Raw genomic sequence first — 27,222 nt, forward strand, 5'->3', positions numbered from 1 at the left:
ATTGAGACTTGTTTCATGACCCGGCATATGGTATATCGTGGTGAACACACTCCAGAATTTTAAGCTTTGATATCCTCTCTCTTGCTACATGTTTCTATCCTCCAAACTCTCAAGCCTCCCCAGCCTGCTCTTGGGTCTTCTTGATGACCTGAAACTCTCCACCATTAAGGCCACAGTTCTTCCCTATCCAGCCTAGATATCACCACTATCCTTTTTTTTAAAGCCATCAATCACTGGCCCCCTTGACCTTCCACTCCATCTCCTTGTTCATCCTCCACTCTGAGTGGGTCCGCCATTGACCTTTGCTCGTTCACCAGTGACTGAGCACTGCTGGGGGTTCTCTCCAGCACGTTCATCAGGGCCCCGGATCCCCACATTCTCTCCAGCCTCCGGAGGCCCCCCGTTGCCCAGCAGTCTTTGGTCTCTCTTCCCCCTTCCCCAGCTGGTCTTTCTAACCTTCACTTCTCCCCTAAGCCACCTTCCTCCTCCCCCACCCACTCACCCTCCTCGTCTGTTATCAGGTGTAACTCCTTTGTTCCCTCAGCTTCCTGTCAGACTTATCTCTCTGCCTCTACCCTCACTTCCTGCCCGGTGGCCCTAGGAGGAAGTCTAAGCTCTGAATCCCCTCCCTACCTTCTTCCTCCAGACCAGGATCCTGTTCTCATACCTCCTCATACTGCATTTTGTCAGCCTTTCGGTCTCTCTGTCACCTTCCAGGTTGTGGCTAAGAAGTGACACCTGGAGGCTCTAGGACCCAAACACAAAGTAAAACCCTCCCTGGATCTTCCCACTTTAGCCAGTAGGCTTGTTCGTCCTCCCTGCTCCCTCCTTTTCTCCCTCCTTCCTTGTCCCCTTCTCCCTCTCAGTGTCCTGATGTGTCATATATCTACTTTGTTCAGGCTTTTTCAGTCCCTCGCACGGCCCACCCTGCCATCACATATTCATCTGTCAAGACTGGCATTAACCCCTCTGAGAAAGCTTCTTAGACCCTTAGTCCGGGAAAGGACCAGCCCCGCCCTCCTCTGAGCCCCCTTGTGCCCCACCCAGACTCGTCACACTGAGGCTGACACCTCGGTTTCACCCACAGGGTCACAAGCTTCAGGAGGGGCGTTTTGTAAAAGGTGCTCAGCTTATTCACCATCCTGCCCACCTCCCGGGGCCTGCTTGCTCTGTAAGTGCCCTCAGGTGAAAGGGTACACAGGTGCCCGTGTTGCTGAGCCCCTGGGAAGAGAGCAGACGGGAACAGTGTAGGCCCTCAGGCAGCCATGTTGGCGATGGGGGGCTTGGCGGGGCGCCGTGGGTACTGGGCCAAGGCAGATGAGAAGCACACCATTGCTCACCAGTTTAGTGCTTTAAGAGAAAGAACTTCCGGGAGGTGCTTAGCAGAAAGAGAACGTGTCCATTTACAGGAATGTTCAGAAGGGCTGGGTGGTTCGGGTGGAGGCCGATCCGACAGATGGATGGCACGTCGCCAGAGCCAGAGGGAGTTCTGTCGGGGTGGCGGAGGGGGAGATTTCAAGCGGGAGCGTGGTAGATGCAAAGGCGAAGAAATGGAAAAGCATGAGACCGTTTTGGTGGGCAGAGGGCGTTCACTTTGGCCAGGTCATGAAGGTGTCACAGCCAAGAGTGCCTGACGCAGGCGTTGAACTCAACATTTTAGAGGCACTGCCTATGTAATCGTCAAGAGCAGGTGTAGGGGCGCCTGGGGGGCTCAGTCGGTTAGGCGTCCGGCTTCGGCTCAGGTCACGATCTCACGGTTCGTGAGTTCAAGCCCCACACTGGGCTCTCTGCTGTCAGCACAGAGCCTGCTTCAGAGCCTCTGTCCCGCTCGCTCTCTGCCCCTCCCCCACTTACGCCCTCTCTCTCTCTCTCTCAAAAAAATTAAAAACGTTAAAAAAAGAAAAAGAGCAGGTGTGGTGGATGTCCTGTCATGACCTCTAACTTGTAGACGAGCAGGTCAGGAGAGCTAAGGATCTTGCGTGAGGAGCACAAGTAGGCGACAGAACAGCTCCCTGAGCCCCAGGTCTGACTCGCAGGCCCGCATGGAAAGGCAGGTGGCGTTGTACAGGATCTGGAAGGGCTGCGAGGAGCTTGTGCTGAGCATGTACACGTGGGCTCTTCACGTGTGGACGTTCTACACCTTCGTGTTTGGAAGGTGTATATACATGCAGTATTTACAAATGCGTCAGAAGGCTTGGAACCCCACAAGCCCATCTAATGCACACGTCCTCTCAAAAACGAGTGCACAGCTGTTCACAGCAGCACCCTCCAGAATTATCCAGAATCGACCAGAAGGTGGAAAAGCCCAGATGTCCATCCACTGATGAACGAATAGACGAGATGTTTGTTATATATGGAACAATGGAAGATTATTTGACAGGAAAAAGAAATGAAGCAGTCATGTATGTTACAACGCGGACGGACCCTGAAGGCGTGTTAAATGGAAGAAGCCAATCGCAAACCATGCATATGGCAGATTCCATTTATGTGACATGTCCAGAATAGGCAGGTGTACAGACAGAATCAGTGGTTGCCTAGAGGAGGGAGAGGGAGAGGTGGGGGTGGGGATGGGGGGAGAGATGGGGAGTGATGCTAAAGAGTACGAGGTTTCCTTTTGGAGGGATGAAAATACTCTAACGTTGACTGTGGGGATGGTCGCACAGCCGCCAAACTGTGCAGTTGACGTGAGTGGATTGTGTGTGAGGGACACCTCGGTAAAGCAGGCAAGAAGGTCCATCCACAGGATTTGGGGACCTGGATTGTGTGGGTCCGACGGTCAGAGGACATGCCCATAAAACAGAGCATGCTGCTTTCTGATACTTCCCGGCGTGCGCAGTGGCCCCTGTTACTGAGGACGCTCCCAGGCCAGCCCCTGAGGTTCTGAGCCATCCGCGATGCGGAACAAACAGAGCACCCCGCCCCCCATGGGCACTGAGGTCTGACTTGGGGGAGGATGGGCAGATGTGAGGGTGGGGGAGGGGAGCCGAATGACACCTGGAGCCCGAGCCACTCCTAAGCCCCTGCCTCTGGATACACTAGCCCTCCTCGACCCTCCCCGACTGGAGAGGCCCTGTTCCGGCCTCTGGGCCTGTGCTCTTCGGTTGCCGTAAAGAAACTGCCTTGATTTAGTGAACGAAGTCACTGACAAGGCTGATTCACGAGATTCAAAAACTCACTTCTGATTTGGATGTGGCTTTCTGGTTAAGTGCCCAAGCATCAAACTGGGATTTCAGTGGGAAGCAGTCAGGCGTGTTTTGCTGCGCCCGAGAGACTCAGGCCAGTGTTTTGTCTGCACAGAACTCTTATCTGACCACAGGCTCCCTCCGATGGGCAGTGCTCTTCAGCGCCTCGGCCGTGTCACCGTGTGCCATCCCAGTGCCATGTTCTGCCAGCGCGCTGGATCCAGGCAGTCGGTCTCCCCTTCCTATGGTGTGCACGAGTCTCCTCCCGACACCCGCTGCAGCCTTCCTGCGCGGTTCAGCCACTCGCGGGAGGTTGGGGCGCATAACAGCACGATGATGAGAAGGGTGGGAATAATGTCCCACTTTCCTCAACCAGAACTACGCTTTGAAAGCTAAGAATCAAAGTAGAATACTGACTAAAAGTAACTTTTTTATTTTTTGGAGGCCAATGTACCCTTTCTCAAGACATAAAAAAAAAAAAAAAAAATCACAAAGTCCAAGAATTTCTAGCAAAGGGCTGACAAAAATCCCTTCGTAGGTTTAAATTATTTCTGCATCTTGCTTTTGAAATTTCCAGCACCCTCATCATTTGGTCTTTCTGGTACCGGTGGGGCGTAGCCGCCAGGAAGACCAAATGATTCAAGGACTGGAACTTTGAGTTCCACACCCCAACCTCTGACTTCTGGGGTGGGGGTTGGGAGCTGGAGCTCTGTAAAACGTCTAGAACTTCTGGGCTGGTGGACCCATTCAGGTGCTAGAAGGTGCGCCTGGAGAGGGCAGACGTGAGGAAAATGCTTTCCTGAGTTTCCAGAGTTCTGTGCACCACTCTGGCAAATTCTTGAACCTGAGGAGGAGGAGGTCATGGGGACCCCCAATTTGGAGCTGGTAGTTCAGAAGTATGGGTGACCCCAGACTTGGAACTGGTATCTGAAGTGAAGGCAGTCTTGTGGGTCTGAGCCCTTTGAACTTGTGGGATCTGACCCAGCTCTAGGTAGACGGTGTCCTAATTGAGTTGTTGCACAAGCATCTGGCGTCCAGAGAACTGGAGAACTGGTTGGTGGCATCGAAACCACCCCAGAAGGAGCCGGGAAGGCAGTGGTCGGAAGCCCATTTGGAAAGGTGGTTTCATGGCCTCGTGTGTCAAGGAATTTGGGTATCACCTTGAGACCTTTGTAGAAATAGGGGCAATTAAGAAATAAATGCCATCATTTCAGATAGTGGTAACAATTGGGAAGAGAATAAACATGATGATGTGACGGAAAGTAAGGCATGGGAGTAAAGACGTTGCTATCTTATATGGCATAAGAGTTACCTATTGCCATGTAACAAATTCTACCCTAACATTGAGTGGCTTAAACAGTGGTCCGCGTGTATTATTCTCCCAGTTTCTGTGGGTCAGGAATTTGGGACTGGCTCAGCCTGGTGGTTTTGGATCAGGGTCTCTGACGAAGTTATGGTCGAGCTGTCAGCCAGGGCCACGTCACCTGAAGGCTTGACTGGCTGAGAAGGACCCTTCCACGGTGGCTGGCTTGCACGGCTGCCAGGTTGATGTTGGCCGTTGGCAGGAGGCCTTAGTTCTTCCCCACACAGGCCTCTCTGTAGGTTGCTGGAGTGTCCTTATGACGTGGCACTGGCTTTCCCCAGAGGGAGAGAGCCAGGCAGAAACTACCCTTTTTATAACCTAGCCTTGGAAGTCACATAGCATTGCCTTCATCACATTCCGTTGGTGAAAAGAGAGTCATTGAGTCCAGTCCCTGATTGGAGGGTAGGAATTAGATTCTGCCTTTTGAAGGGAGAAGTGTTAAGAATGTTTGGACACGGGCACCTGGGTGGCTTAGTTAAGCAACCAACTCTTGATTTCGGCTCAGGTCACCATCTCACAGTTCGTGAGTTCAAGCCCTGGTCGGGTTCCATGCTGAGGGTGTGGAGCCTGCTTGGGATTCTCTCTCACTCCCTCTCTCTGCTCCTCCCCCACTTGCACTCCCTCTGTCTGTCTCTCTCTCTCTCAAAAAAAAAGAAAAAAAAATATATATATGGACATATATTTAAACCACCACGTAAGGAGTGGTGAAAGGTCCCTCTAGGAGGAGGTGGCCGTTGGGTGAGACCTGAAGGCTGAGACCCGAGTTATCCATGTGAAGAGCCAGAGGAGGAATGTTCCAGAGCTAGGGAGCAGCAAGTGCAAAGGCCCAGAGAAAAAGATCCTGTGAGCCAGGGGAGAGTGTGGGGGAAGAGTGTGGCCCCAAGTCAGGGGGTGGTGAATTTGGCTTCTCGTCATTCCAGTGGTGGCTGTTAAGCAGAGAGTGAAAGAATGGACCTGGTTTATAAGCTCATGTCTCTCTGAGACTGGATTATAGGAGGGCAAAGCTTATGCAGAAATTCCTGATGGGAAGCTAAGGTATTATAGCAGTCCTGCGAGTAACTGTGAGCTTGGGTGGTGGGGCAGAGAAGTGCAAGATTTGTACCGAAAAGAAAAGGCAAGGTTTGCTGAAGGATCGGGCATGGTGTTCCAGAGAAAGGAGTCAAGGAGGACGCCAGAGTCAGGCCTGCACAGTGGGAGGGGTGGGCGTGGTTAATTTCTGACAGTTAGAGGGGACGCTGTGGGGTGGGGAGGCTGGAGCAGGGCGGCGTGGATGCGGGCGGGGATCAGAAGCTCTGTTTTGGACATATTCAGCCTCTAGTAGTTCTTAACCGTCTCCTCATCCCAAGAGGAAGTGGCCCGTCAAGTCTGGAACATAGTAAAAATAAATAAGTAAGTAAGTACGCAAGTACATAAAGCAACCAAGCAGCCAACTAAGCTATATTCAGTGCGAATACTGGTCTCCATGTTTCTAGACCTAATGGCCATCCTATAGAGGGCCTGTCGGTCTTGAGTCTATACGCAGAAATCTGTGCAAATCCGGAAGTGGGATGCAATGCAAGTTAAAGGTATGTATTCAGGGGCGCCTGGGTGGCGCAGTCGGTTAAGCGTCTGACTTCAGCCAGGTCACGATCTCGCAGTCCGTGAGTTCGAGCCCCGCATCGGGCTCTGGGCTGATGGCTCAGAGCCTGGAGCCTGTTTCCAATTCTGTGTCTCCCTCTCTCTCTGCCCCTCCCCCGTTCATGCTCTGTCTCTCTCTGTCCCAAAAATAAATAAACGTTGAAAAAAAAAAAATTTAAAAAAAAAGGTATGTATTCAGTGCCTGTAGTGGGAGTGCAGAGGTGAGGTACCTGTCCCAGGTTTGGAGCTGTGGGGAAAAGGACCCGGTCGGTAGAACTCACTCCGGAGTGGAGCCCCATGGGGAGGAACCACCTTCTGCCCCCACACTCCTCTGTAGCTGTCCTTGCCAACACGAGCAGCACCCCCACGTTGCAATGTCCCCCCGATGCTTCTCAGGACCTGTCTGTCTTACCGTCCTGGCCGGTGACGTCTGACATGAGGAACCACTCCCTCCCTGGAAACCCTTCCCCTGACTTCTGTGCCGAAAGCCCTCCGCCGTTTCCTTCCCCTGTCTGTTCTTCCCGGGGCTTCTCTTTCAGCTTCTAGGCTGCAGTCCTCAGGACCTGATCCCGGGTCCCCTTCGGACACTGCCAGGGGGCGTCGTCCTCACACGTGTGCCGGCGACACCCAGGTTCCCGGGTCCCACTCAGCATTTGCGGGGACCCAGAGAGCCACATCCGGACGCCAGTGTGGCCTGCGCTGGAGCTGCGTGAGGCAAAACAGGCCTCTTCCTCCTCAGCAGCCCTGATGTCTGCTCTTCTGCCGGAGAAGGAGAAGTGGTCCAGGCAGAAAGAATGAGGCTCGGGTGTTTGGGCAGCAGCCCGTTCCTCCAGCTCACCCTTTGGAGCGCGGGCAGGCTGGGCGGTTCTGCTCACGGCTGCACGCCCTTCCGGTCAGCGAGGAGGCCGTGCTCCTGGACGTTGGCGGCCTGTCCACTGAGGTGACAGAGGAGATCGGGCTGTGTCCCTCTCATCGTCCGGCAAGCTATTCCAGGCTTGTTCATACAGTGACCGGCACGGTTCCCAGAAAGAACGCCGGTGTGCAAGCCGCCTTCTTCTTCTTCTTTTTTTTTTTTTTTCCCATTTAATTTAATTTATTTTTTTAATTTTCATCCAAGTTGGCTAGCATATAGTGCAACAGTGATTTCAGGAGTAGATTCCTTAGTGCCCCTGACCCATTCAGCCCATCCCCCCCTCCCACAACCCCTCAGTAACCCTCTGTTTGTTCTCCATATTTAAGAGTCTCTTCTGTTTTGTCCCCCTCCTTGTTTTTATAATGTTTTTGCTTCCCTTCCCTTAGCCCTCATATGAGTGAAGTCATACGATATTTGTCTTTCTCTGATTGGCTAATTTCACTTAGCGTAATACCCTCCAGTTCCATCCACGTAGTTGCAAATGGCAAAATTTCATTGTTTTTGATTGCCGAGTTATACTCCATTGTGTGTGTGTGTGTATATATATATATATATATATATATATATATATATACCCTATCTTCTTTATCCATTCATCCATTGATGGACATTTGGGCTCTTTCCATACTTTGGCTATTGTCGATAGTCCTGCTATAAACATGGGGGTGCATGTGTCCCTTCGAAACAGCACACCTGTATCCTTTGGATAAATGCCTAGTAGTGCAATTGCTGGGTCGTAGGGTAGTTTTTAGTTTTTTGAGGAAGCTCCAGACTGTTCTCCAGAGTGACTGCCCCGGTTTGCATTCCCACCAGCAGTGCAAAAGAGATCCTCTTTCTCTGCATCCTCGCCAACATCTGTTGTTGTCTGAGTTGTTAATGTTAGTCATTCTGACAGGTGTGAGGTGGTATCTCATTGTGGTTTTGATTTATGTTTCCCTGATGATGAGTGATGTTGAGCATTCTTTCATGTGTCGGTTGGCCATCTGGATGTCTTCCTTGCAGAAGTGTCTATTCTTGTCTTTTGCCCATTTCTTCACTGGATTATTTTTTGGGTGTTGAGTTTGATAAGTTCTTTGTAGATTTTGGATACTGACCCTTTATCTGATATGTCGTTTGCAAATGTCTTCTCCCATTCCATCAGTTGCTTTTTAGTTTTGCTGATTGTTCCCTTTGCTGTGCAGAAGCTTTTTATTTTGATGAGGTCCCAGTAGTTCATTTTTGCTTTGGTTTCCCTTGCCTGCGGAGACGTGTTGAGTAAGAAGTTGCTGCGGCCAAGATCAGAGAGGTTTTTGCCTGCTTTCTCCTCGAGGATTTTGATGGCTTCCTTTCTTACGTTGAGGTCTTTCATCATTTTGAGTTTATTTTTCTGTATGATGTAAGAAAGTGGTCCAGGTTCATTTTCCTGCATGTCGCTGTCCAGTTTTCCCAGCACCACTTGCTGGAGAGACTGTCTTTATTCCATTGGATATTCTTTCCTGCTTTGTCAAAGATTCGTTGGCCATACGTTTGTGGGTCCATTTCTGGGTTCTCTATTCTGTTCCATCGATCTGAGTGTCTGTTCTTGTGCCGGTCCCATACTGTCTTGGTGGTTACAGCTTTGTGATACAGCTTGAAGTCCAGGATTGTGACACCAAGATTGCTTTGGCTACTCGGGGTCTTTTCTGGTTCCAGTGTGCAAGGCTTCCTAAGGCCCAGGTCAGAATTCACAAGTCACTTCTTCCATGTTCTTTGGCCAGGGCGTTCACTAGACCAGCTGGATTCGAGGAATGAAGGAACAGATTCTGGCTCTCGACAGGGGGAGCTGCACAGAACTGTGGCCATTTCTGCAACCTGCCACAGGTCTCAGCACTCTTGACCCTCCTTTCATTCTGAATCCGATAAGCTTTTTAACTCTTGGCCTGATTTTCAGTTGTTTTTACCCCCTACAAAGTACTGTTTCCACCTAATTCGTTGCTTCCCAGTCACAAGTCCTGTGAGCTTGGAAACAAGATAATTTAGCAACAAAACGAGACACCCGGCTGGCTTATGAGTCCATAGAGCACATGCAACTCTTGGTCTTGGGGTCATGAGTTCAAGCCCCATGATGGACCTAGAGCTTACTTTATTTTATTTTTACTTTTTTTTTTTTTTTTTTTTTTTTTTTTTTTTTACTGTTTATTTATTTTTGAGAGAGAGGGATACAGAATCCAAAGCAGGCTCCAGGCACTGAACTGTCGGCACAGAGCCCGATGTGGGGTTCGAACGCATGAACCGTGAGATCATGACCTGAGCCAGAGTCGGACGCTTAACCAACTGAGCCACCCAGGTGCCCCAGGCATAGAGCTTACTTTAAAATATAAATAAATAAAATTTAAAAATGTCTTGGGGCGCCTGGGTGGCTCAGTCGGTTGAGCGGCCGACTTCGGCTCAGGTCACGATCTCACACTCCGTGAGTTCGAGCCCCGCGTCGGGCTCTGTGCTGACAGCTCAGAGCCTGGAGCCTGTTTCAGATTCTGTGTCTCCCTCTCTCTGACCCTCCCCCATTCATGCTCTGTCTCTCTCTGTCTCAAAAATAAATAAACGTTAAAAAAAAATTAAAAAAAAATGTCTTAAAATGTAGTGACAAACTTGTGAGAATTACGTGTACACAGCAGTAAATACTCTCTGACTTGAAGGGGATCTCCTGCAGTTTGCCGTGCGTGGGATGGCTGCCGGGAGGCAGTTTTTGCACACCGGTTCTTATTTCTGGTCCAGGTATGCAACAGAGCACGGTGCCCACTGTCGGGTAAGGTCCTAAAAAGGTCAAGCGATGGTACAACTTCAGGGGCTGAGAAGGAAAGGAATTCATGTCTGGGGCTGGATAAAAGGAGGAAGTGATTCATCTTTTATGCTAATTTATATTTCCATGGCTTTAGTTCTAGTTGGATCTGTCATAAAATATAGAGACCGTAGAGGTATTTATTACCCCAAGACTGCGGAGGAAGTGAGGGGGTGTGATTTGCATCAGCTCTGACCCCTTTGGCTCTGAAGGAAACAGAGCATTAATTTTCCCTCGTGAAGTGCGGTGCGAGGTCTCTTTCCCATCTTATCTAAGCAAGCCCCTCACTCTTTTACCGTTTTTTTTTAAATTCTCTTTCTTTTCTACCGTGTTGGCATCACAACCGCTCGTTAATTGTGTGTCATGACAGCCCTCTAAGCTTGAGAAACTTCTCTCAGAGTCGGACAAAGTCCGCGTCCAACCAGAGCTTGCTGATTTCGAAGGAACTCCCAAGCAAGTTCGAAAAATGTGAAACTGTGACTTAAAACAGCATTGACATTTTGCTTGAAGTTCTTAGGAGAGGATGGTGTCTGTCTAGAGGATTTAAAACAGACACACATCTGTCTGATTAACAGAGAAGCAGGTCATACATTTCCGGAAACCTAACATTTATGGGAACGATTATCACCTTGGTGACAATAGCAGAGGGGGCAGCCCACCAGAGGTCAAGCCATGGTCAGAGAAAGACTTTGTCATGGAACTCTTTTAGCTGGGACAGCCCCAGAAAGCCCCAGAAGCCACTGGGGTTCGCTCTGCAAATGCTGGGCCCTGATGGGGCTCTCCGTATTAAGAATGAGTCTACTTTTGGGACACCTGGTGGCTCAGTCGCTTAGGCAACCATCTTTGGCTCAGGTCATGAGCTCACGGTTCATGAGTTTGAGCCGCGCGTCGGGCTCTGTGCTGACAGCTCAGCACAGATTCTGTGTCTCCCTCTGTCTCTGCCCCTCCCCTGCTCACACTCTGTCTCTGTTTAAAATAAACAAACATTTAAAAAAAAAAAGAATGAGCCTACTTTTACCATCACATTTACCAACATGTGCATACTCTCCCCCCGCCCCTAATAATTTCAGCATAACTTTTTAAAGAAAAACAGTAATCAGAGTGCGTGTAGTTTTTCATAGAATTTTTAAAAATTTGATGCTTTTAGAGTAATTTTTGAGTAACAAATCACAGTGCTGATCGAGGAGAAACAAATGCAAATATTTTCTCTCTCTTCCAGTGACCAAGAGTCTCTAAAACTCTTGAGCTGGGAGCAGAGGGGCATGGAATATCCTTTCAGTAGGACTCCGTGTCACCTCGTTGTTGAATCTGGTCTCAGGCAGAATTATCAGCCAGTCTCCCCTAATGAGTGCTGCTAGGTGTATACTGAGTGTCACCGCTGAGTGCTGACAGTCTCGCTTCGAACAAGGCGAACGAAGTTTCTTCCCTTCGTAGAATGTATGCTGGAAATAGCTGATAAGCCGATAATCAGACAAATGGTACCCATGTCAAATAATGACAATGACTAGAATAAAAAGAAGAGACCGAGGGGGCAGTAGGTGACCTGGACTGGAAGGCCCGGTATCATGGGTGGCCATGGCTCTTCTCCCTGAGGAGGTGACAATGGGGTTGAGATCTCTGTGGTCCGAAAGTTGGGGGCCTGGGGGAGTCAGGCAGCCAGAACAGTGGCCGCACTGGGGATACCGGCTTGGCGTGTCCGAGTGATGGAGAAGAGTCCCGTGCGGGTGTGAGTGGCACAGATAGGGCAGGGAGGAAGCAGGCAGGAGGCTGTCTGGGGGCCGTGGGTCAAGGTCAGAGGCAAGAACACGCAAAAAGCGTCTGATTTCTGGCTTTCACTCTGCTATGGTGCAGAGCAAGGGTTCTAGAGTTAATAAAGGGAGTCGGGGGCCCTGTGAGGAGCCTACAGGAATCTGAGACCGCATGGGTTGTGACTTTGTCTAGAAGACGGCTAGCCACACGTGGCCGTGACGTTTACGTTTAAATTAACGAAAAGTAATGAAAACTCGGTCCCTCCTTCACATTACCCCATTTCAAGCGCTCAACAGCCATGGCCGAGTGCACGTAGCTGCTGGGTTGGGCAGCACAGAACACTGTAACGTTGCAGAAAGTTCTGTTGAACGGCGGTCCTTCCGAGCTGTGGGACTATGGCCCATTCTTTGCAAACTGTCTGTCTGTTCTTTCCAAGGTCTTGATTCCTCTCCAGGAAGGGCAACCAAACCACCTTAAACTTCATTTAATGCCTATTCTTTTAGGAGCTAAAAGTGGAGGGAAATTTTGTATTGGAGAAATTCATAGCTTTTGAGAATTAACCAAGGCCACGAAAGGTGTAAAGGAAAGTCAGATGGAAGATGCAGGGCACCGTCCCCAGAAAGCGGAGGGTCATCTGGGTGAGGCAGGAGGCAGAGTTCATAGGGGAGCGGAAGGCCCCACAACAGGCCACAGGTAGTCATTTGGGGGAGGAAAGAAAAGCCGGACCAGATTGTGCTGTGTCCAGAATTAAGGAAGCAGCAAAGTCATGTCCACTTTGATGAGCACCTGGGAGCGACAGTTTGGGATTGTGTCTGTGTGTCACAGTGTAGACTGTGGGGCCACTATTTCCTAGGAGGAGCGGGACCTCACCCCCGCGTGGGATGAGCCAGGAAAGCAGAAGTCGGGGGAGGGGCCGGGGGGTCACGGGCAGACACACTGAGCAGACCTGCCCCCTGGTCAGGCCGGTGCCTCCAGGCTCTCGGGAGCAAGTCTTGCTGCCCGAGTGGTGCTGTGGGGAGCTTCCAAACAGGTCTTAGGGACTGTTGCCCAGTGAGGCCACTGCACTATTGGTCTGTGGGGCAGCACTTGGGAAGACGAGCTGGGCACGGGACAGGCTCACCCGCAGGCGCCCCTGGTTCCGTCAGTCCGGTGTCTCTGTGACATCGCACCCCGGGAGCAGTCCCTTCCACGTGCCCAGCCTCAGCTTTAGCCCAGAACCCGCTGGCAAAGGGCATCCGGGGAAACCGTTCCCGGCTTTCAGGCAGACACGCCCATCCGGCACCAGAGACGTGAGGGGCGGTCCCTTGGATTCTCAGGAAAGGAAACCGTGGGTGGGAGAATGGACCGGACCTGCAGTCGTCCACCTCGTCACTCAGCCGGGAGCTGGCGTGGCCTCTGCCCGGACACATTGTGACGGCCGTGTGCTCTCGCCGCCCTCCCACCGCTCTGCCCTTGAACCCGTCTCCTCCTCGGCCTCGAAAGTAAAGTCCTGCTCTTCTCTACTACTGCAAAAACAAGGCACCGGCAGATCTTACCCTGATAAAAACCCGATAAAGCTGTCGTTGCGTATGCCTGGTAGGAAGGATCGAGATAGCGCGTCCTGCGGTGAAAACAAGAGTAAAATATTCTGAGAACTGTAAAACTGTCATCCTTTCTCTAAATGACTTAACCCAACAGACAGGTGGTTTTCAATCACTGGCTTCCCTTTGCAGGCATGTGAAAGCCAAGATCTTTTTACGGTAGCGGGAGGAGCGCCGTCCCTCCCTGGGCTCGGCCCCGGCGCCAGCCGCCGTGCTGACCGCCAGACAGCGCCTGCTGCCTCCCACTGTCCCCGGTCACCAGTGTGAGCGGCACCTGCCCGAGCTCGGGCAGCCAGGAAGGAGCAGGACTGAGATTTGAACCCGGGTAGGAAATTCAGACAGAGTGAGGATAAAGGGGACACCTGGAGGCTGAAAATTCCCCAAAGTGGGCAACGGAGTAATTTGAGGTGAGCAGCCACAGCATGTGGGGGGTCGGGGCTCGGCAGGTGACGCCACGGCCGCACCTCCTGCAAGGTGGCTCCTTCATCTCCCATACATTCATTCTCCCTCTCTGTCCCTCTCTCGCTCTCCCCTCTTTCCCTCTCTCTCTTCCTCTGTGATAGAATGTTCCATTTATTCGGCCAACTGTTAAGTCCTACTCTATGAGCAAACCCTAGCCCGTGCAGGGGGTCTCTGTAGACACACCCAAATGCCCCTCTCCTTTTTTTTTTTTTTTAATAATTTTTTTAAGTTGATTTATTTGAGTGCGAACAGGGGAGGGACACAGAGAGAAAGAATCCCCAGCAGGTTCTGCAGGGTCAACACAGAGCCCGATATGGGGCTCGAACTCATGAAACCGTGAGATCATGACCCGAGCCAAAATCAAGAGTCGGACGCTTATTACAAAACTGTAACCATCTAGACAGTATGTGACTGGCACAAGAACAGACAATCAGACCAATGGAACAGGATAGAGAACCTAGAAATGGACCCGCAAACGTATGGCCAACAAATCTTTGACAAAGCAGGAAAGAATATCCAATGGAATAAAGACAGTCTCTTCAGCAAACGGTGCTGGGGAAACTGGACAGCGACATGCAGAAAAATGAACCTGGACCACTTTCTCTTACCACTTTTCTTATATTTCTGTCTCTGCAGGGTCAGGTGTGGATTAATGGCTTTAACCTTGGTCGATATTGGCCAGGGCGGGGCCCCCAGGTGACTTTGTTTGTGCCACGGCACATCCTGATAACATCAGCCCCAAACACCATCATGGTGCTGGAACTGGAGCACGCGCCCTGTGATGACAGTGGCCCGGAACTGTGCACCGTGGAGTTTGTGGACAGGCCGCTCATCAGTGCTACTCCGACCTCCAGTCATCCCCTGCCAGACCTGTCTGATCGAGACTCGGGATTGGACCGTGTCTGATGGCTAAACACTGTGACCCTTTGGAGTTTCAGCCTTGCACATAACTCACGTATCCCTCGCGTAATGCCAACATTCCCTGGGAAGTCCTATTGGAAAATAGATTTAGCACGGGTGTTTTCTCCTGGGGTTTTCCGGGCAGCCTCGCGGTGGCTGGCAGGGGCCACAGGGGACGCGTGATGAGGGTGGCCACACGGTCACGCACAATGAGTCCGCACAGTCGAAATGGAAGCTTCAAAGGTGTTCCTGATTTTTATTTTGAAAGAATCATGTTGTCTTTTTGTTAAATAAAATTTTATTCAAATGACGTTAACTGTTTTTAATGTTGAGCAGGTATTAAATTTTGGGTTCTGATTTAAATCATAACTAGACTTGAGTGGGTCGAATAAGCCACTTCACTAACTTGCGGTTCAAAGGAATGGAAAATAGTCTTGGTTTGATCTACTGGACTGCTGCTCCTCTGATCCTCATTTGACTTCCTTTTGTGTTTCTGTGATGTCAACGAGGTAGCCCATCAATGCAGCTCAAAACCATTGTGCGAACGACCTGAAGCCTCAGCAGCGGGAGAGGGTACATAGTAGGGCACCCCTGCGCAGTAGGATATCACGTAGCCACGAAAATGGGACGTAGGACCGTACATGAAAACGCTCTCGTGGTTTGGTGGGCGAAGAAAGCAGATTACCTTAAGTTTGGTCCCATTCTGTGTGTTTAGACAAAACAACTGCACATACGCACACGACACAGGCCTGACCACACGTCACAGACACACATACGCATGAGCGTGCGTGCTGTGCACGTACACAGATCACGGCCTTCCAGAACAGGCGTGTCCTGCCGTGGGGCAGTAGCTCTCATGGGTTGAGCCCTTGACCTATTCCATGTCTGGTTCTGCGCATACTTAATGCGCTCGCCCCTCACAAGGACCAAGGAATGTGCCATCGCCTTCCCCGGTTTGCCCAGCCACACAGCTGTAAACGGTGGTAGAGACAGGGTCTGAAGCCGCGTAGCCTGGTGCCAGCTTCTAGGCACCCTCTGCACACGTCCCACACCAACGCATGCTCATTCATGTTCCCCCGGGAAAGAATCGGAACAACATAAACCAAAATGTTCATCGATCATGCCGGGGTGGTAAGCGTTTGAGAAAGAGTTCGCTTTTTCCTTTTGCCCACCCGAGTTTTAAGTCCTTTACAGAAAAGATGCGCCATCTGTCAAGGGAGGAAGAAAGGAAAGACTTCTGATGCTCATCTGCAATACATCTCCATGATCGTGTCCTTTACCCTTCTCATGGACACCAGTGAGGAATGTGGAATTCACCAGGGAGAATCACGGCTCCGGCTGAGTCAGCTGGCAGGAGGCGTCTCTGGGTTGAGACTAACAGAACCTAGAACTTTCTTTAGGATTGTTTTCTGTGGCATCTTTGTGTAGATGTCCTGCATTTGATGGTTGAGGGACACCATGGGGCGAAGGAGGTGCTGCGTAGACTTAGGTCATCATTTCTTTATCTTTCACTGCTAGTTACCAACAACTTAGAAAATGAGACTCCAGAACTGTGCCCACTTACGAGCTTCGGGAAGAAATGTGAGACGGTTCCTTGTGAAGCATTATGGATGTTGGTAAGTCGCACCTCCGCTGTTGCAGGTACTACCTGTCGAGGCTCCAGAAGGCTCAGGCAGTGGAGTGGGATCTCCTCGCGGGAGTGTGTGCTTCCATTCTGTTCGCCCCGTCTTCTGAACCACGCTCAGGTAGGCAGCAGTAAGCCCGCCTGAAAACGTTGGAGGCTTAAGCAGGAGGCGGAGTCAGATTCCCATCTCGTCTGTCTCTGTCCAAAGCCAGTGTTCTTTCTGTCTTGTCAGTGTGAGAGAATCTCTCCCACAGCACTGTGACATCCCTTGTCCAGGATGTCATGTTCCGGAAAACCAGAATTCGATACATAAATTGTACCACCCGTGACTCTGCACGTCCCATCCAGCTCTCCACACTACCTTGGGGAGGTATTCATTTCACCTTCTGTGATGCCATTTTTTTTAATGTTCATTTATTTTTGAGAAAGAGGGAGACAGAGCATGAGTGGGGGAGGGGCACAGAGAGAGGGAGACACAGAATCCGAAGCAGGTTCCAGGCTCTGAGCTGTCAGCACAGAGCCCGACGTGGGGCTCGAACTCACAGACCGTGAGATCATGACCTGAATTGAAGTCCGACGCTCAACCAACTGAGCCACCCAGATGCCCCTATGATGCCATTTTTAAAATGCGTACCTCCTGGCACTCCTGATTTCTTAACTCTATGTGGCTGCTGCCTCTGAAAATAATAAGAGCAGTGCCTTTATTACCTGCCATGTAAAGCTTTTACATTAAATTTCTCTTTAAGCTGATTTTAATATTCTGGGACTTTCTGAGCAGGCCTGTGCTAACCCAACCCTAACACCAATGGTCTTGGAATATTTCCATATTCTCAATCCTTGTGATGAACACTGTGGCCTTTTCCTTTGTACCCTTGGTTTAGATGTACCCCAGGTTTGTACACCGTACAGAACATCTTGTTTTAAATTTTTTTTAATGTTTGTTTATTTTTGAGAGAGAGAGAGAGAGAGAGCGAGAGCGCGCACAGGCAGGGGAGGGGCAGAGAGAGAGGGAGACACAGAATCCGAAGCAGGTTCCAGGCTCCGAGCTGTCGGCACAGAGCCCGACGCGGGACTTGAACCCCCGAACCGTGAGATCATGACCTGAGCAGAAGTCGAATGCTTAACCGACTGAGCCACCCCGGCGTTCCAGTGGTTGAGCATTTGAAATGTTTCTGGTTTGGGGCTGTCAGGAATACTGATGTTGTAAACATCCGTGTACGATTCTTTGCGTGGTCATAGGTTTTCACTTCCCCCGAGTAGAATTGTTTAGTCACATGGTAACGTGCTTAACTTCTACATGTTTAGTCACATGTTTAACTTTTTAAGAAACCCCAGACAATCTCAGACGTCTTTGAGGCGAGCAAAAAAGGAAGAAGGAGAAGAGTGCGGTCCCTTCTGGAGTTGGCACCCCTTCCTCTGTCCTCCCTCTTCATCTGGCTCCACCCCTCTTCAGTGTCTCTCTTTTTGTCTCTGTCAGTCTGTATTTCTCAGCAAATCCAGTTTATTGAGGATGAAATTGTTTGGCGCTCATCTGAGTTTGGGTTTTTTCCCTTGTTTCCCCAGCAAGCTGTGTATCTTCTGTCAGATGACACAGCTAGGAAACGATCTTGTGTGGTCTTTGTTTCTTGCCTGAGGAAAAAAAAAAAAAGTTATTTCCTTTCTTTTTTTTTTTTTTAAGTTTATTTATTTGTTTAAGTCATCTCTGCCCCCAAAGTGGGGCTCGAACTCACGACCCCAAGATCAAGAGTTGCATGCTCTTCTGACCGAGCCAGCCAGGGGCCCCAAAAGTCATTTTCTGAAACCACTTTTTTAGTCAACGTGAGGGATTCTGTCTGGTCTGTGGTAGAACAAATGGCTGGTGTGAACCAGTAACTCGTGGGCTGTGAGGAAAGTCCAGTCAACATCCTGACAACAGGAGGGAGGCGGCTCTGGGTTTGAGCCCCGGCCCTGCTCTCGGTCTGACTGAGCAGTGCTTTCTGGGCTGTCCCTTGGCCTCCAGCCTCCCGGCAATGATGTTGGTCAACTGGACAGCCGGCAGCCTTGTAAATGCCCCAGGAAGAGTCAGAACAGATTTCCCTCCAGACAGCGGCTCTGCTTTCATCTGGAGGGGCTTTCCCACACGCGAGGAGGCCCCCCACCAGCCTCAGTCTTCTGAACTCCCAAACCAGAGGCGCTGCGTCCCCGGGTGAGACAGGACAGGCGCTGCGACAGAAATGCAGGGTCCTGCTCCCGCCCTGTCACTTAGCACTGGCATGAGCTCACGTGACTCACTTAGAAGCTTCAACTTCCCCACCTCCGAAGCGTGTGGGGTTTCAAATCCTCGTGGGGTTCAAATCCAATCCAGTAACCTAAAAGCTGCTCGGGCGGTACTTGCCATGTAGTAAATGCGTTGGATTCCGACGCTGGTTGGATTCTTCCCTGTGACGTTCCCCCGCAGGAACTGGTAAGCCATCGTCTGGAGACCTGAGGGACGAGGGGAGAAGAAATGCCACCTGGGACATACCATCCGTTCCCTGTGTCCCCTTGAGTTCAGTTCAACAGCCTGGTTCTCCTGACCAACCACTGTGCTGGGCTGAAGGGCGCCAAGGGGAGGAGACAGTCTAGGATAAGACGTGGACACAGATTCGAGGGGCAAGAGGAGGTTCCACAGAAAGCGTGAAGGTGCATCATCTGTCAAGACCCTCCAGCATTTTTTTAATACTTTTTTTTCATTTTTTTTAGTGTTGATTTAGTTTTGAGAGAGAGAGCAAGCAGGAAAGGGGCAGAGAGAGGGGGACAGGGAATCTGAAGCAGGGTCTTTGCCGACAGCAGAGGGCCCGATGTGAGGCTCAAACTCACGAACCATGAGATCATGACCTGAGTCAAAGTCAGATGCTTAACCCACTGGGCCACCCAGGCGCCCCAAGACCCTCCAGCATTAACGTGACCCTGGGGGAGGGGGGGTGGAGAGAGGGGCAGTGCCTGGAAAGCCACACCAGCCTATGGAAAAGACCCTTGTTCCCAAAACCCGAGTAGGGCCCCTTCCGCCACAGCAGCCATCGAAGAGCAGCGGCCGCAGCTCCGCGCTACCCGGTGGCCACGGGGCGTAACGAGGGCCACAAGGTGACCGGGAACGTGAGCAAGCGACACACAGCTGCCCACGGCACCTCGCCGAGCACACCAGGTTCACGCGGGATGTGATTCAGGGGCGTGCACCTCTGTCCTGCATGAGCAGCTCTGGGTCTCCCAGGACAAGTGGACCCTCAGCTTTTCACGGAAAGGGTGAGACTCACCTCCACACCAGGAGGAAGTGAGAAAAGCCGAGCAGGGCCCCAGCCACCAGTGGGAAAGCTTCCAAGGCCACCAAGGAACACTGGGCCCGTCCTCCAGCCCTGTGCGCGGTAAAGCCTTTACAGAGGAAGGATATCGCGTTCCTGGCCCGAAGGGCGTGTCTCATCGTGGGCTGTTTTCGTTGTCATCTGTAGTTGTGTATGAGGCATGTCAGTGAGTTTGTGTAAGTGGCACAGAGCGGCCAGTTTGTGTTGGACGTGATTCTACAGATTGGAAGTCCAGACGGGCATGGGAGGATGGCCTGCCTTTGTTCTGTGATACGTGGGGCCTCTGCCGGGTACGGAACCATCGGGACTTTCCTTCCCTCGTGTCCGGCTGGGATGACTTGGAGTCTGAGCTCAGGCGGGACTGTCCCTGAAGCACCTGCGTGTGGCCGCTCTGGCTCCTTCGGCGTGGCGGCAGGTTCTGAGAGCGTAAGCTTTCTAGCAGAACCCGGTGCCAGCTGCCTGGCCCTTGAAGACCCAGACTCAGGAGGCACACCCAGATTCAAGGGGAGGGACCTTAGATCCTACCACCTGATGGGAGGAATGGCAAAGGATTTGTGGCCATTAAGTAAAAAAGCAACTCCCATGTACACGTCGTGCTGGGTTGTAGCCCAGTGAGTTGTGCGCGTTTCCGTCAGCCCACCGAACGCCCGAGGGCCCCCGGGGCGTGAACTGAGGCCTATTCGGCCCCGGCCCCAGCCCCTCCTGGGCAAAGCGGAGCGCTTGCTTGGCCCACAGTAGGTGGGTTCAGCCTGCGTTGAAAGAATGGACTTGCGCTGTGTCTTTTGCAGGTAACCTGGCCCCCGGTGGTCCTGCCGAGTATTAACTCAAGGGGAATCATGACGCTGAACACGGACTAGAAACGCCCGCTGTGAGCCAGCCAGCAGCCACAGCGCGTGGTGGCACGAGGCGACGGGCACGGCCCTTGAAGCCCAGGCTGGGTCCCTCCTGTATTGTCTTGGCTGACATGTTTTGATTGAGATTTCTGAGCAAGAGTTGTCCAGTTGACCTCAGCTTTGCTTTAACTTTCACCAAGCAGTGGGATCTTCTCCCCACACGCGCGGGCTGCTCCACACCCCTGTCCTCTTTTCCACGGCCTTAGAAATCACGACGTGTCCCGAGACGTGCCAGCGAGGGGTCGCCAGGGATTCGGGCCCACTTTCAGCGTGGTGAGCATGCTTCTCAGCTGTAACTCTCAGACTGGGCTTTTTTCTTTCTTTCTGTCTTTTTCCATTTACTCAGTGTTTATTTGGTCCTTAGTCCAAACCCCCTGCTACTGAGTAAGACATGTTCCTGCCTCTCAGGGAGCACAGAGAAGTGTAAACGGACAACGCGACATTGTGCTGGGAACACGGGGCCCCGGGCGAGACCAAGGGTGCTGTGACACGGGGATCTATTTGCAGGCTTGGTGTGGAGTCGGGGTCGCTCGGGGCTAGCTTCCCAGAGCCGAGCCAGATGGGGAGTAAGAGGAAGGAGGAGGGGCAGCAGGGAAGGCAGCAGACGATGCTGCAGAGAGGGAAGCAGTGCCTGCAGAGGTCCAGGGTCTGGAGGGAGGGTGGAGAATTCCAGAACCTGATGCCGCGCAGCTCAGTCTGACCAGAGTTTGGAGTGCAGAGAGATGCGAGGATTGGAGCTCTCTCCACCCGGATGGTAGTGTCCTGAATTTAGTGTCCACACGTCTGTTAACCTCTGAAGTTTCTAGGTTCCTGTCCTAGACTCTGATGGCGTTCTAGCAATGGTCATAAAACAATGACAATAATAACAAATCCGTGTAAAGTCCTTTGAATGTTTTATGTTGCGTGCAGTGACTCTTTGAATCTTTATTAGAACGTTTTGAAGGAATAAGTCAAGGGATATGCAGCCCAGTTTGTAGTTTAGGAAAACCGAGAAGTAGGAGACGTTGTGATTTACCCCACTTGTGGGGGCCGAAACTGAAACTCCAGTCTCTTGCCTTGTGGGATTTTTATCCCACACTCTTTCCCCATAGACAGGTTGCCTTGGCCGATTAGGCTGCAAGGAGACAGTTTTGTATTCCCTTGGAGAAAACGCAAAACACAAAACACTGTTTCAGCCATGCTGCCTGGCTGCCGTCAGGCCAGGTGTGACCTGTGGCCCCAGGTTTTGGCGAATGCCCCTTGGTCGTGCATGTGCGTGGGGAGAGCAGAACGGCCTGAGCAGGTGGGACCCCAGTGGACGCAGGTCAGAAAGTGAGGGATCGTCCACACCAGGCCTCCGTCCCCGACAAAACCCACCGTTGCAGAGTCTGGCCCTTCATTGGCCCCTTGACCCTCAGCAAACTCCCCCAGGAGCGGAGCTGAAAGGCGGTGCTCGCTAGAACACATTGGCCTTCCAGGCCCTGTCCCGAGTTGTGCAGGTTCACGTTCGTCTTGTTACAGACTCTACAGAAACCAACCTGGTTGTGGGCGGGATTCTGACTGTTCAGGAGCACGGAGGTGGAGGGCGGAGAAAGGAGCCTGAGATGATCATCTGATTTTTTTCCCCACTCTGAACACCAGCATTTCGCCTCTTTCCAGCTAGGAAGGAGCCTCCCATCACAGGCACTCAAACAGAGCGATGCTTTCGGGAATAACCACCTCCTCAGCCGTGCGTGTGCGGCAACATATAACACGTGTAAAATGTACGCACCGGGCCACGGGAGCACCCGGCCCGGAGCCCCTCCTCTGTGAGTAGGACCGTTCAACGTCGCCTCGGTCCCACATGCTCCTCTTTCTGTTCGTAGCAAAATTCAGCCATTTTCTGCTCCCGTGTTTTTCTACGCTGGATCTAGCCCTTCTTCGGCGGAGAAATTCTATCGCTGAAGTCCTTGGTCTTTGAACCCGAAAAGTCCCCAAGATCCATTCTTTATGGAAATGTCGTTCATCTCCAATGTGCTCACAGAAGTGCTTACAGCCTGCATCTCTCTGCTTGATCCCAGACAGCCATTCATTCGTTCATTCATTCCCTCGTTCATTCAACTATCAGTGAGTACCTAATGCGTGCCGGGCATTGAAGATAAAATGGTAACCACTTTACCGCCCCTCTCTCCATCTTTTTTTTAAGAGCATAGAGCTACTGTCAATAGCAGTAATCATAAAAACAAGGCCTGTGCCTTCAAGAAGTTTGTAGTTAGTCGGAGAGGTAAGTAACCAGACAGACTCGAGGCATGGTCGCTGAATGAATGAAACCGCGTCTGGGACAGTGGAGGGGCGGTGCAGGACGGGTTCACGGCCCAGGAACAGGCAGTCTGGGACCCTGTCGTCCTGCAGGACCTAAGACAAGGGCATTGGCACATGCGGTTTATAGAGGGCATGCCCTGAGGAGAGAGGGAGTAGGGAAGAACAGGGGGCAGGGGAATAAGGATGAGCAGGGAGACTAACTTCAGCTGAAAACAACAGCTGTTTCCTAAGCTCACGGTTCTGCTGGGCCGTTCCAGTCTGGACCAGGCTCTGCTGATGTCGGCGGGGCGCACTCGTGTCTGAGGTCGGTCGGTCAGTCAGCTGAGGCTGCCGGTTCCAGAGAAACACACGTACTCTTTGTATCACAGAGTTGGCCTCGCCTTGAGTCGGGGGCTGGGGCCGGGCTTACTACCCAACCCCACGGAGGCCAGCCGTGGGCCGCCGGTTGCCATAGGAGGAGAGGAACTGGCTATGCTCACAGCGGGTAGCCAAAGTCAAGAGACGAGGGCATCTGTGAGGCTGGACCAGTCCTCACAGAAGCTGGACTCTGGGGACACTAGTCCGTAACAGAGATTTGGGCAAAGCGTCCTTTGCATCTGCCCTGGGTCACTAGAGAGACCTCTTAAACGAGACCTGAAGGATGAGCTTTTGGGGCGCCTGACGGCCCGGTCAGTTAGACATCCGACTCTTGATTCTGGCTCAGGTCATGACCTCGCGGTCATGAGATCGAGCCTGTGTCAGGCCCTGCGCTGAGTGTGGCGTCTGCTTGGGATTCTTTCTCTCCCTCTCGGTCTGCCCTTACCAGCTCGCTCGCTCTCTCAAAATAAATAAACATTAAAAAAAAAAAAAAAAAAAGACAAGCTTTAGCCGCGTGAAGGGTGGGGGAAGTGTTCTGGGTGAAGTTAACCGTAGATGAGAGCAAGGCCACAAGAGAGCAAGGTCAGTCCCTGACAGGTGAGTGATGGGGACGGGCAGTGTTGAGAACATACGGGGTGCAGAGGTGACAGGGGACCCGATGCCAAGTGTCTCATATGATTGTCTAACGAAGATAACATTTTCGAGGCATTAGCCCGATATTTCTGTATCAGCCAGTACAGGCTGAGTTATGTTACATAACAAACAACACCCAAGTCTTAGCAGTTTAAAACAAGATTATTTCTCTTGCTACACGTCCTTTGCCAGTCATTTAGGGGTCTCAGTTCCCAGTTGTTTTCACACTAGGACCCAGGCTGACAGGACAGCCGCCACCTGGAACGTTCCTCCCACAGCTCACCGAAGTGTGAAACAGGGACTGTGGAAAATGACTCCTTGGCTCTTAAAGCTCACGCTCGGAAGTGATAGCCCCGCCAAACGACAACGGCAAAAAGCAGACTTTAATTTTGAAAATATCTCTAGGAATAGAAAGCCACGCCCAAAATGATGAAACTGCTATTTGTCAAGAAGAAATATCAATTCTAAACACGTATGCATAACACACATGAAGAGGGGCACCCGGCTGGCTCAGTCAGAGGAACATGTGACTCTAGGTCTTGGGGTTGCAAGTTCAAGCCCCATGTTGGGTGTAGAAATTACTTAAAAAAATAAAATCTTTAAATTTTTTTAATGTTTATTCATTTTTGAGAGAGAGACAGACAGACAGAGCGTGAGTCAGACAGTCAGACAGGCAGAGAGAGAGGGAGACACAGAGTCTGAAGCAGGCCCCAGGCTCCAAGCTGTCAGCACAGAGCTCGATGCAGGGCTCAGACTCACAAACCTTGAGATCACGACCTGAGCCAAAGTCGGATGCTCAACCAACTAGCCACCCAGGCAGACCCCAAAATAAAATCTTAAAAAATATATACATATTTAAATATATTTTATATGTTATATAAAATATATATGAATATGTTTTAAATATATTTTGTATATTTATATTTTATATAAATTTATATTTATATATATTTATATTTTTTATATTTATATAAATATTTATATATAGTGAGAGAGAGAGAGAGAGAGAAATGGTAAAACTCTAAGGAGCAACGAACAATCCTTTATCACAGAGCCCTGAAAAGCTGACGGGATAATAAGAAAGCGATAGATCATTCAGTGACATTTTTGCATCTGGTGATCCAGAGTAAACTGACGGAGAGGCTGGGAACTGTCTTGGGGTGGCTTCCCGAGGGACGGGCTCAGGGGTGTTCCAGGTCGGGAAGTCTAATAGGAGCCAGCCCCACGTCCCCCCGGGCGGCTGCAATCCTTAGGGTACGAGTGGGGCAAATGGAAACCTCCTTTCCCTCGCTGAATCCCAGGGGTTTAGGGACAAGTGGTTGATGTGCGGTAAGACAGGAGTCACTGCTCTGAGCCCTTCCTGAGGCTGTGAGCACAGGCCAGCCCTTGCGTGGACTTGGGGTCTAAACTTGCCTCACTGAGGCGGTCCGATAAACGTCGGGCTGTGAGCTGAAGTATCGTCCAAACCCGATAGTGCCCCTTTGTGTCTGACAGAAGCAAACTCAAAATCACCTTTGGAATAAGGGCAGCTTCACCCCACATCTTGGGAAATCCCCCCAAAGAATCTTCAGGGTCGATGAGCAGTCACAGTCAAATATGACCAGATACACACGCAGAAACGAAGCGGTATATACTAAAACCAGCAGGAGCAGACCCATGTGGGCTTTAGATATTGAAAGCGTGAGACATATTTTAAAATAAATACAAGACTTACAAACCAATAAACAACGTTGAAAAGATCTGCAGGGGATAGGAAACTATGATGACACATCACGGATTTGGAAAAGAACTAAGTAGAACTTCGGGAACTACAAAATAATCAAAGTTTAGTCTGTATCCTGAAGGCAGGGAACTTTGAGTCCCAAGAAGGGAAACAGAGACTCAAAGTCACAGCCAGTCAGCAGCACGGAGAAGACCAGGGCTCAGGCTGAGTCTCCCCCGCCCTCCCCTCCCCCCGCTCCCCTCCCTTCCCAAGTTACCCCAGTGGGCCAGGCAAGGCCTCCACCTCGCAGCTCTGCGTCTTTCTCTGGGTTACCCCAAAGACTATTTTGCCTTGGGTTTGTTCATCCATTAAAAGAAAGGAAAGCTTGGACTTCGTGCAGGAATTTTTGTTACAAATTTCCTATTGTGTCAGAATCCCGTGCGTTCCTCTGTTGGAAGACCTACAGGCAGTGCAGGAGCTTATTTCCGTCCTCAGCTCTTGAAACTTACGGAATTTGTTTTATTTTGACGGCTGCGCGTATGGAAAATGGAGGAGAGTTGCCTTTAACACCCACTTGAGAAAGAACGACCTGCCCCCGAAAAGCCAATGTGCCGTGAGTCTCTCCCAGTCTCTTTGGGACAAAGGTCCCTCTCCAGAAAGAGTCTGATGTTCTCCGGGCTGACTCTGGACACTAAGGCAGTTATCTCACCCAGAGGTGTTTGACATGATGGGCACCTTCCTGGTTTGATGACACTTGTTCTTGATGCTTTCCCTGCGCTCTCCCACAAGCTTAGCTGTGGTGTCAGGGAGCGGTCCTCCTGGAGCATCTGCAGTGTGGCCCTGTGCTCAGGAAGCAGTAGTTCATGACGATCACAGAAATCAACAAAGAGAAACTTCCCACTTTTAATTAGGCAAAGGACACATACATAAATATCCAGCACCCTGTGACAGAAATGCAGACTCGTGGATGAGGACCACGTTGGTAAACCGTTCTGGGAGCCTCGGGGGGCAGAAGAGGCAATGCGTGGGGCACAAAGGAAGCCCCCACATGTTCTCCAAGAGCTGAGTTCCCCTGCAGTTCGTTGGTGCAGGGACTGTTCATTCCTTCTCTGGTTACATCCCTCTCTACGGCACGTAGCTCATCTCATTGTGCGTGTTTGTTTACCACGGACTGAGAGAGCCTTCGTGACAAGTTCCATGTGATTTTCATTCTTGTATCCTTGGTACCCAGCACATCTAGCCCCTCGAAGGTTCTCCGTCAGTGCCTCATGGGTGAGTGAGTTCTTCTGTGACTGTGTCCACAGATTAAGAGGGGGCCCACGTGTCTCCAACATCCCTTCCGACGTGTCTAATGCACATGTGAGGCCAGGTGTCCTTCTCTTTAAGGATCTAGATAAGATCTGTCTTCAAAACCTTCCCATGTTTCTGTGAACCCCCGGAGGGCTTACTTTCTCATCATTTCCTCTGGCTAGACATTCTGCCTCTGCTTCCACTGAATTAGTTCAGTTCGTGAACGATCATCCCACACACTCGTTTGCAGTATCTTGACTCAAATGTGGAGCTGAGTCCCTTGAGTTTCACAAAAACCTCACCCACATCAGGCCGTTTTATCTTTAAAACTCTACAGAGGCTTTAAAGAGTTTGGGGGCGAGGGGCGGTCTGTATTTCAACAGCACAAGTTTAGGAGTTTTGAATATTAGATATTCCAGTTTTTTCAAAACGATTTTAAGTAATCTCTACACCCAACGTGGGGCTCGAACTCACAAACCTGAGATCAAGGGTCGCGTGCTCTTCTGACTGAGCCAGCAGGCGCCCCTAGACACTCCAGTTTTCAGAAGACATTCTCCCATCCT

General features: G+C 51.0%; 1 protein-coding gene across 7 annotated transcripts in view; it reads left to right on the plus strand.

The window, feature by feature from the left end:
• Positions 1-27,222, plus strand: part of GLB1 (galactosidase beta 1) — a 121,526-nt gene that overhangs the window by 73,225 nt on the left and 21,079 nt on the right. The window contains exon 16 of one of the 7 annotated variants that reach the window (XM_086720349.1): positions 16,205-25,756. The exons of 3 other annotated variants lie outside the window; for them this stretch is intronic. In XM_086720349.1, coding sequence (XP_086576475.1) covers positions 16,205-16,297 — 93 coding nt within the window. In that variant the 3' untranslated portion in view covers positions 16,298-25,756. Of the gene's footprint in view, positions 1-13,333; positions 13,883-14,299; positions 14,874-16,081; positions 16,112-16,204; positions 25,757-27,222 lie in introns of those variants that run through there. 3 more of the 7 variants (XM_086720352.1, XM_025914134.2, XM_086720348.1) reach the window with 3 other exon arrangements.

The sequence above is a fragment of the Puma concolor genome, chromosome C2 (assembly GCF_028749965.1).
Source record: "Puma concolor isolate L17-30 chromosome C2, mPumCon1.1.hap2, whole genome shotgun sequence".
Lineage (NCBI taxonomy): Eukaryota > Metazoa > Chordata > Mammalia > Carnivora > Felidae > Puma > Puma concolor.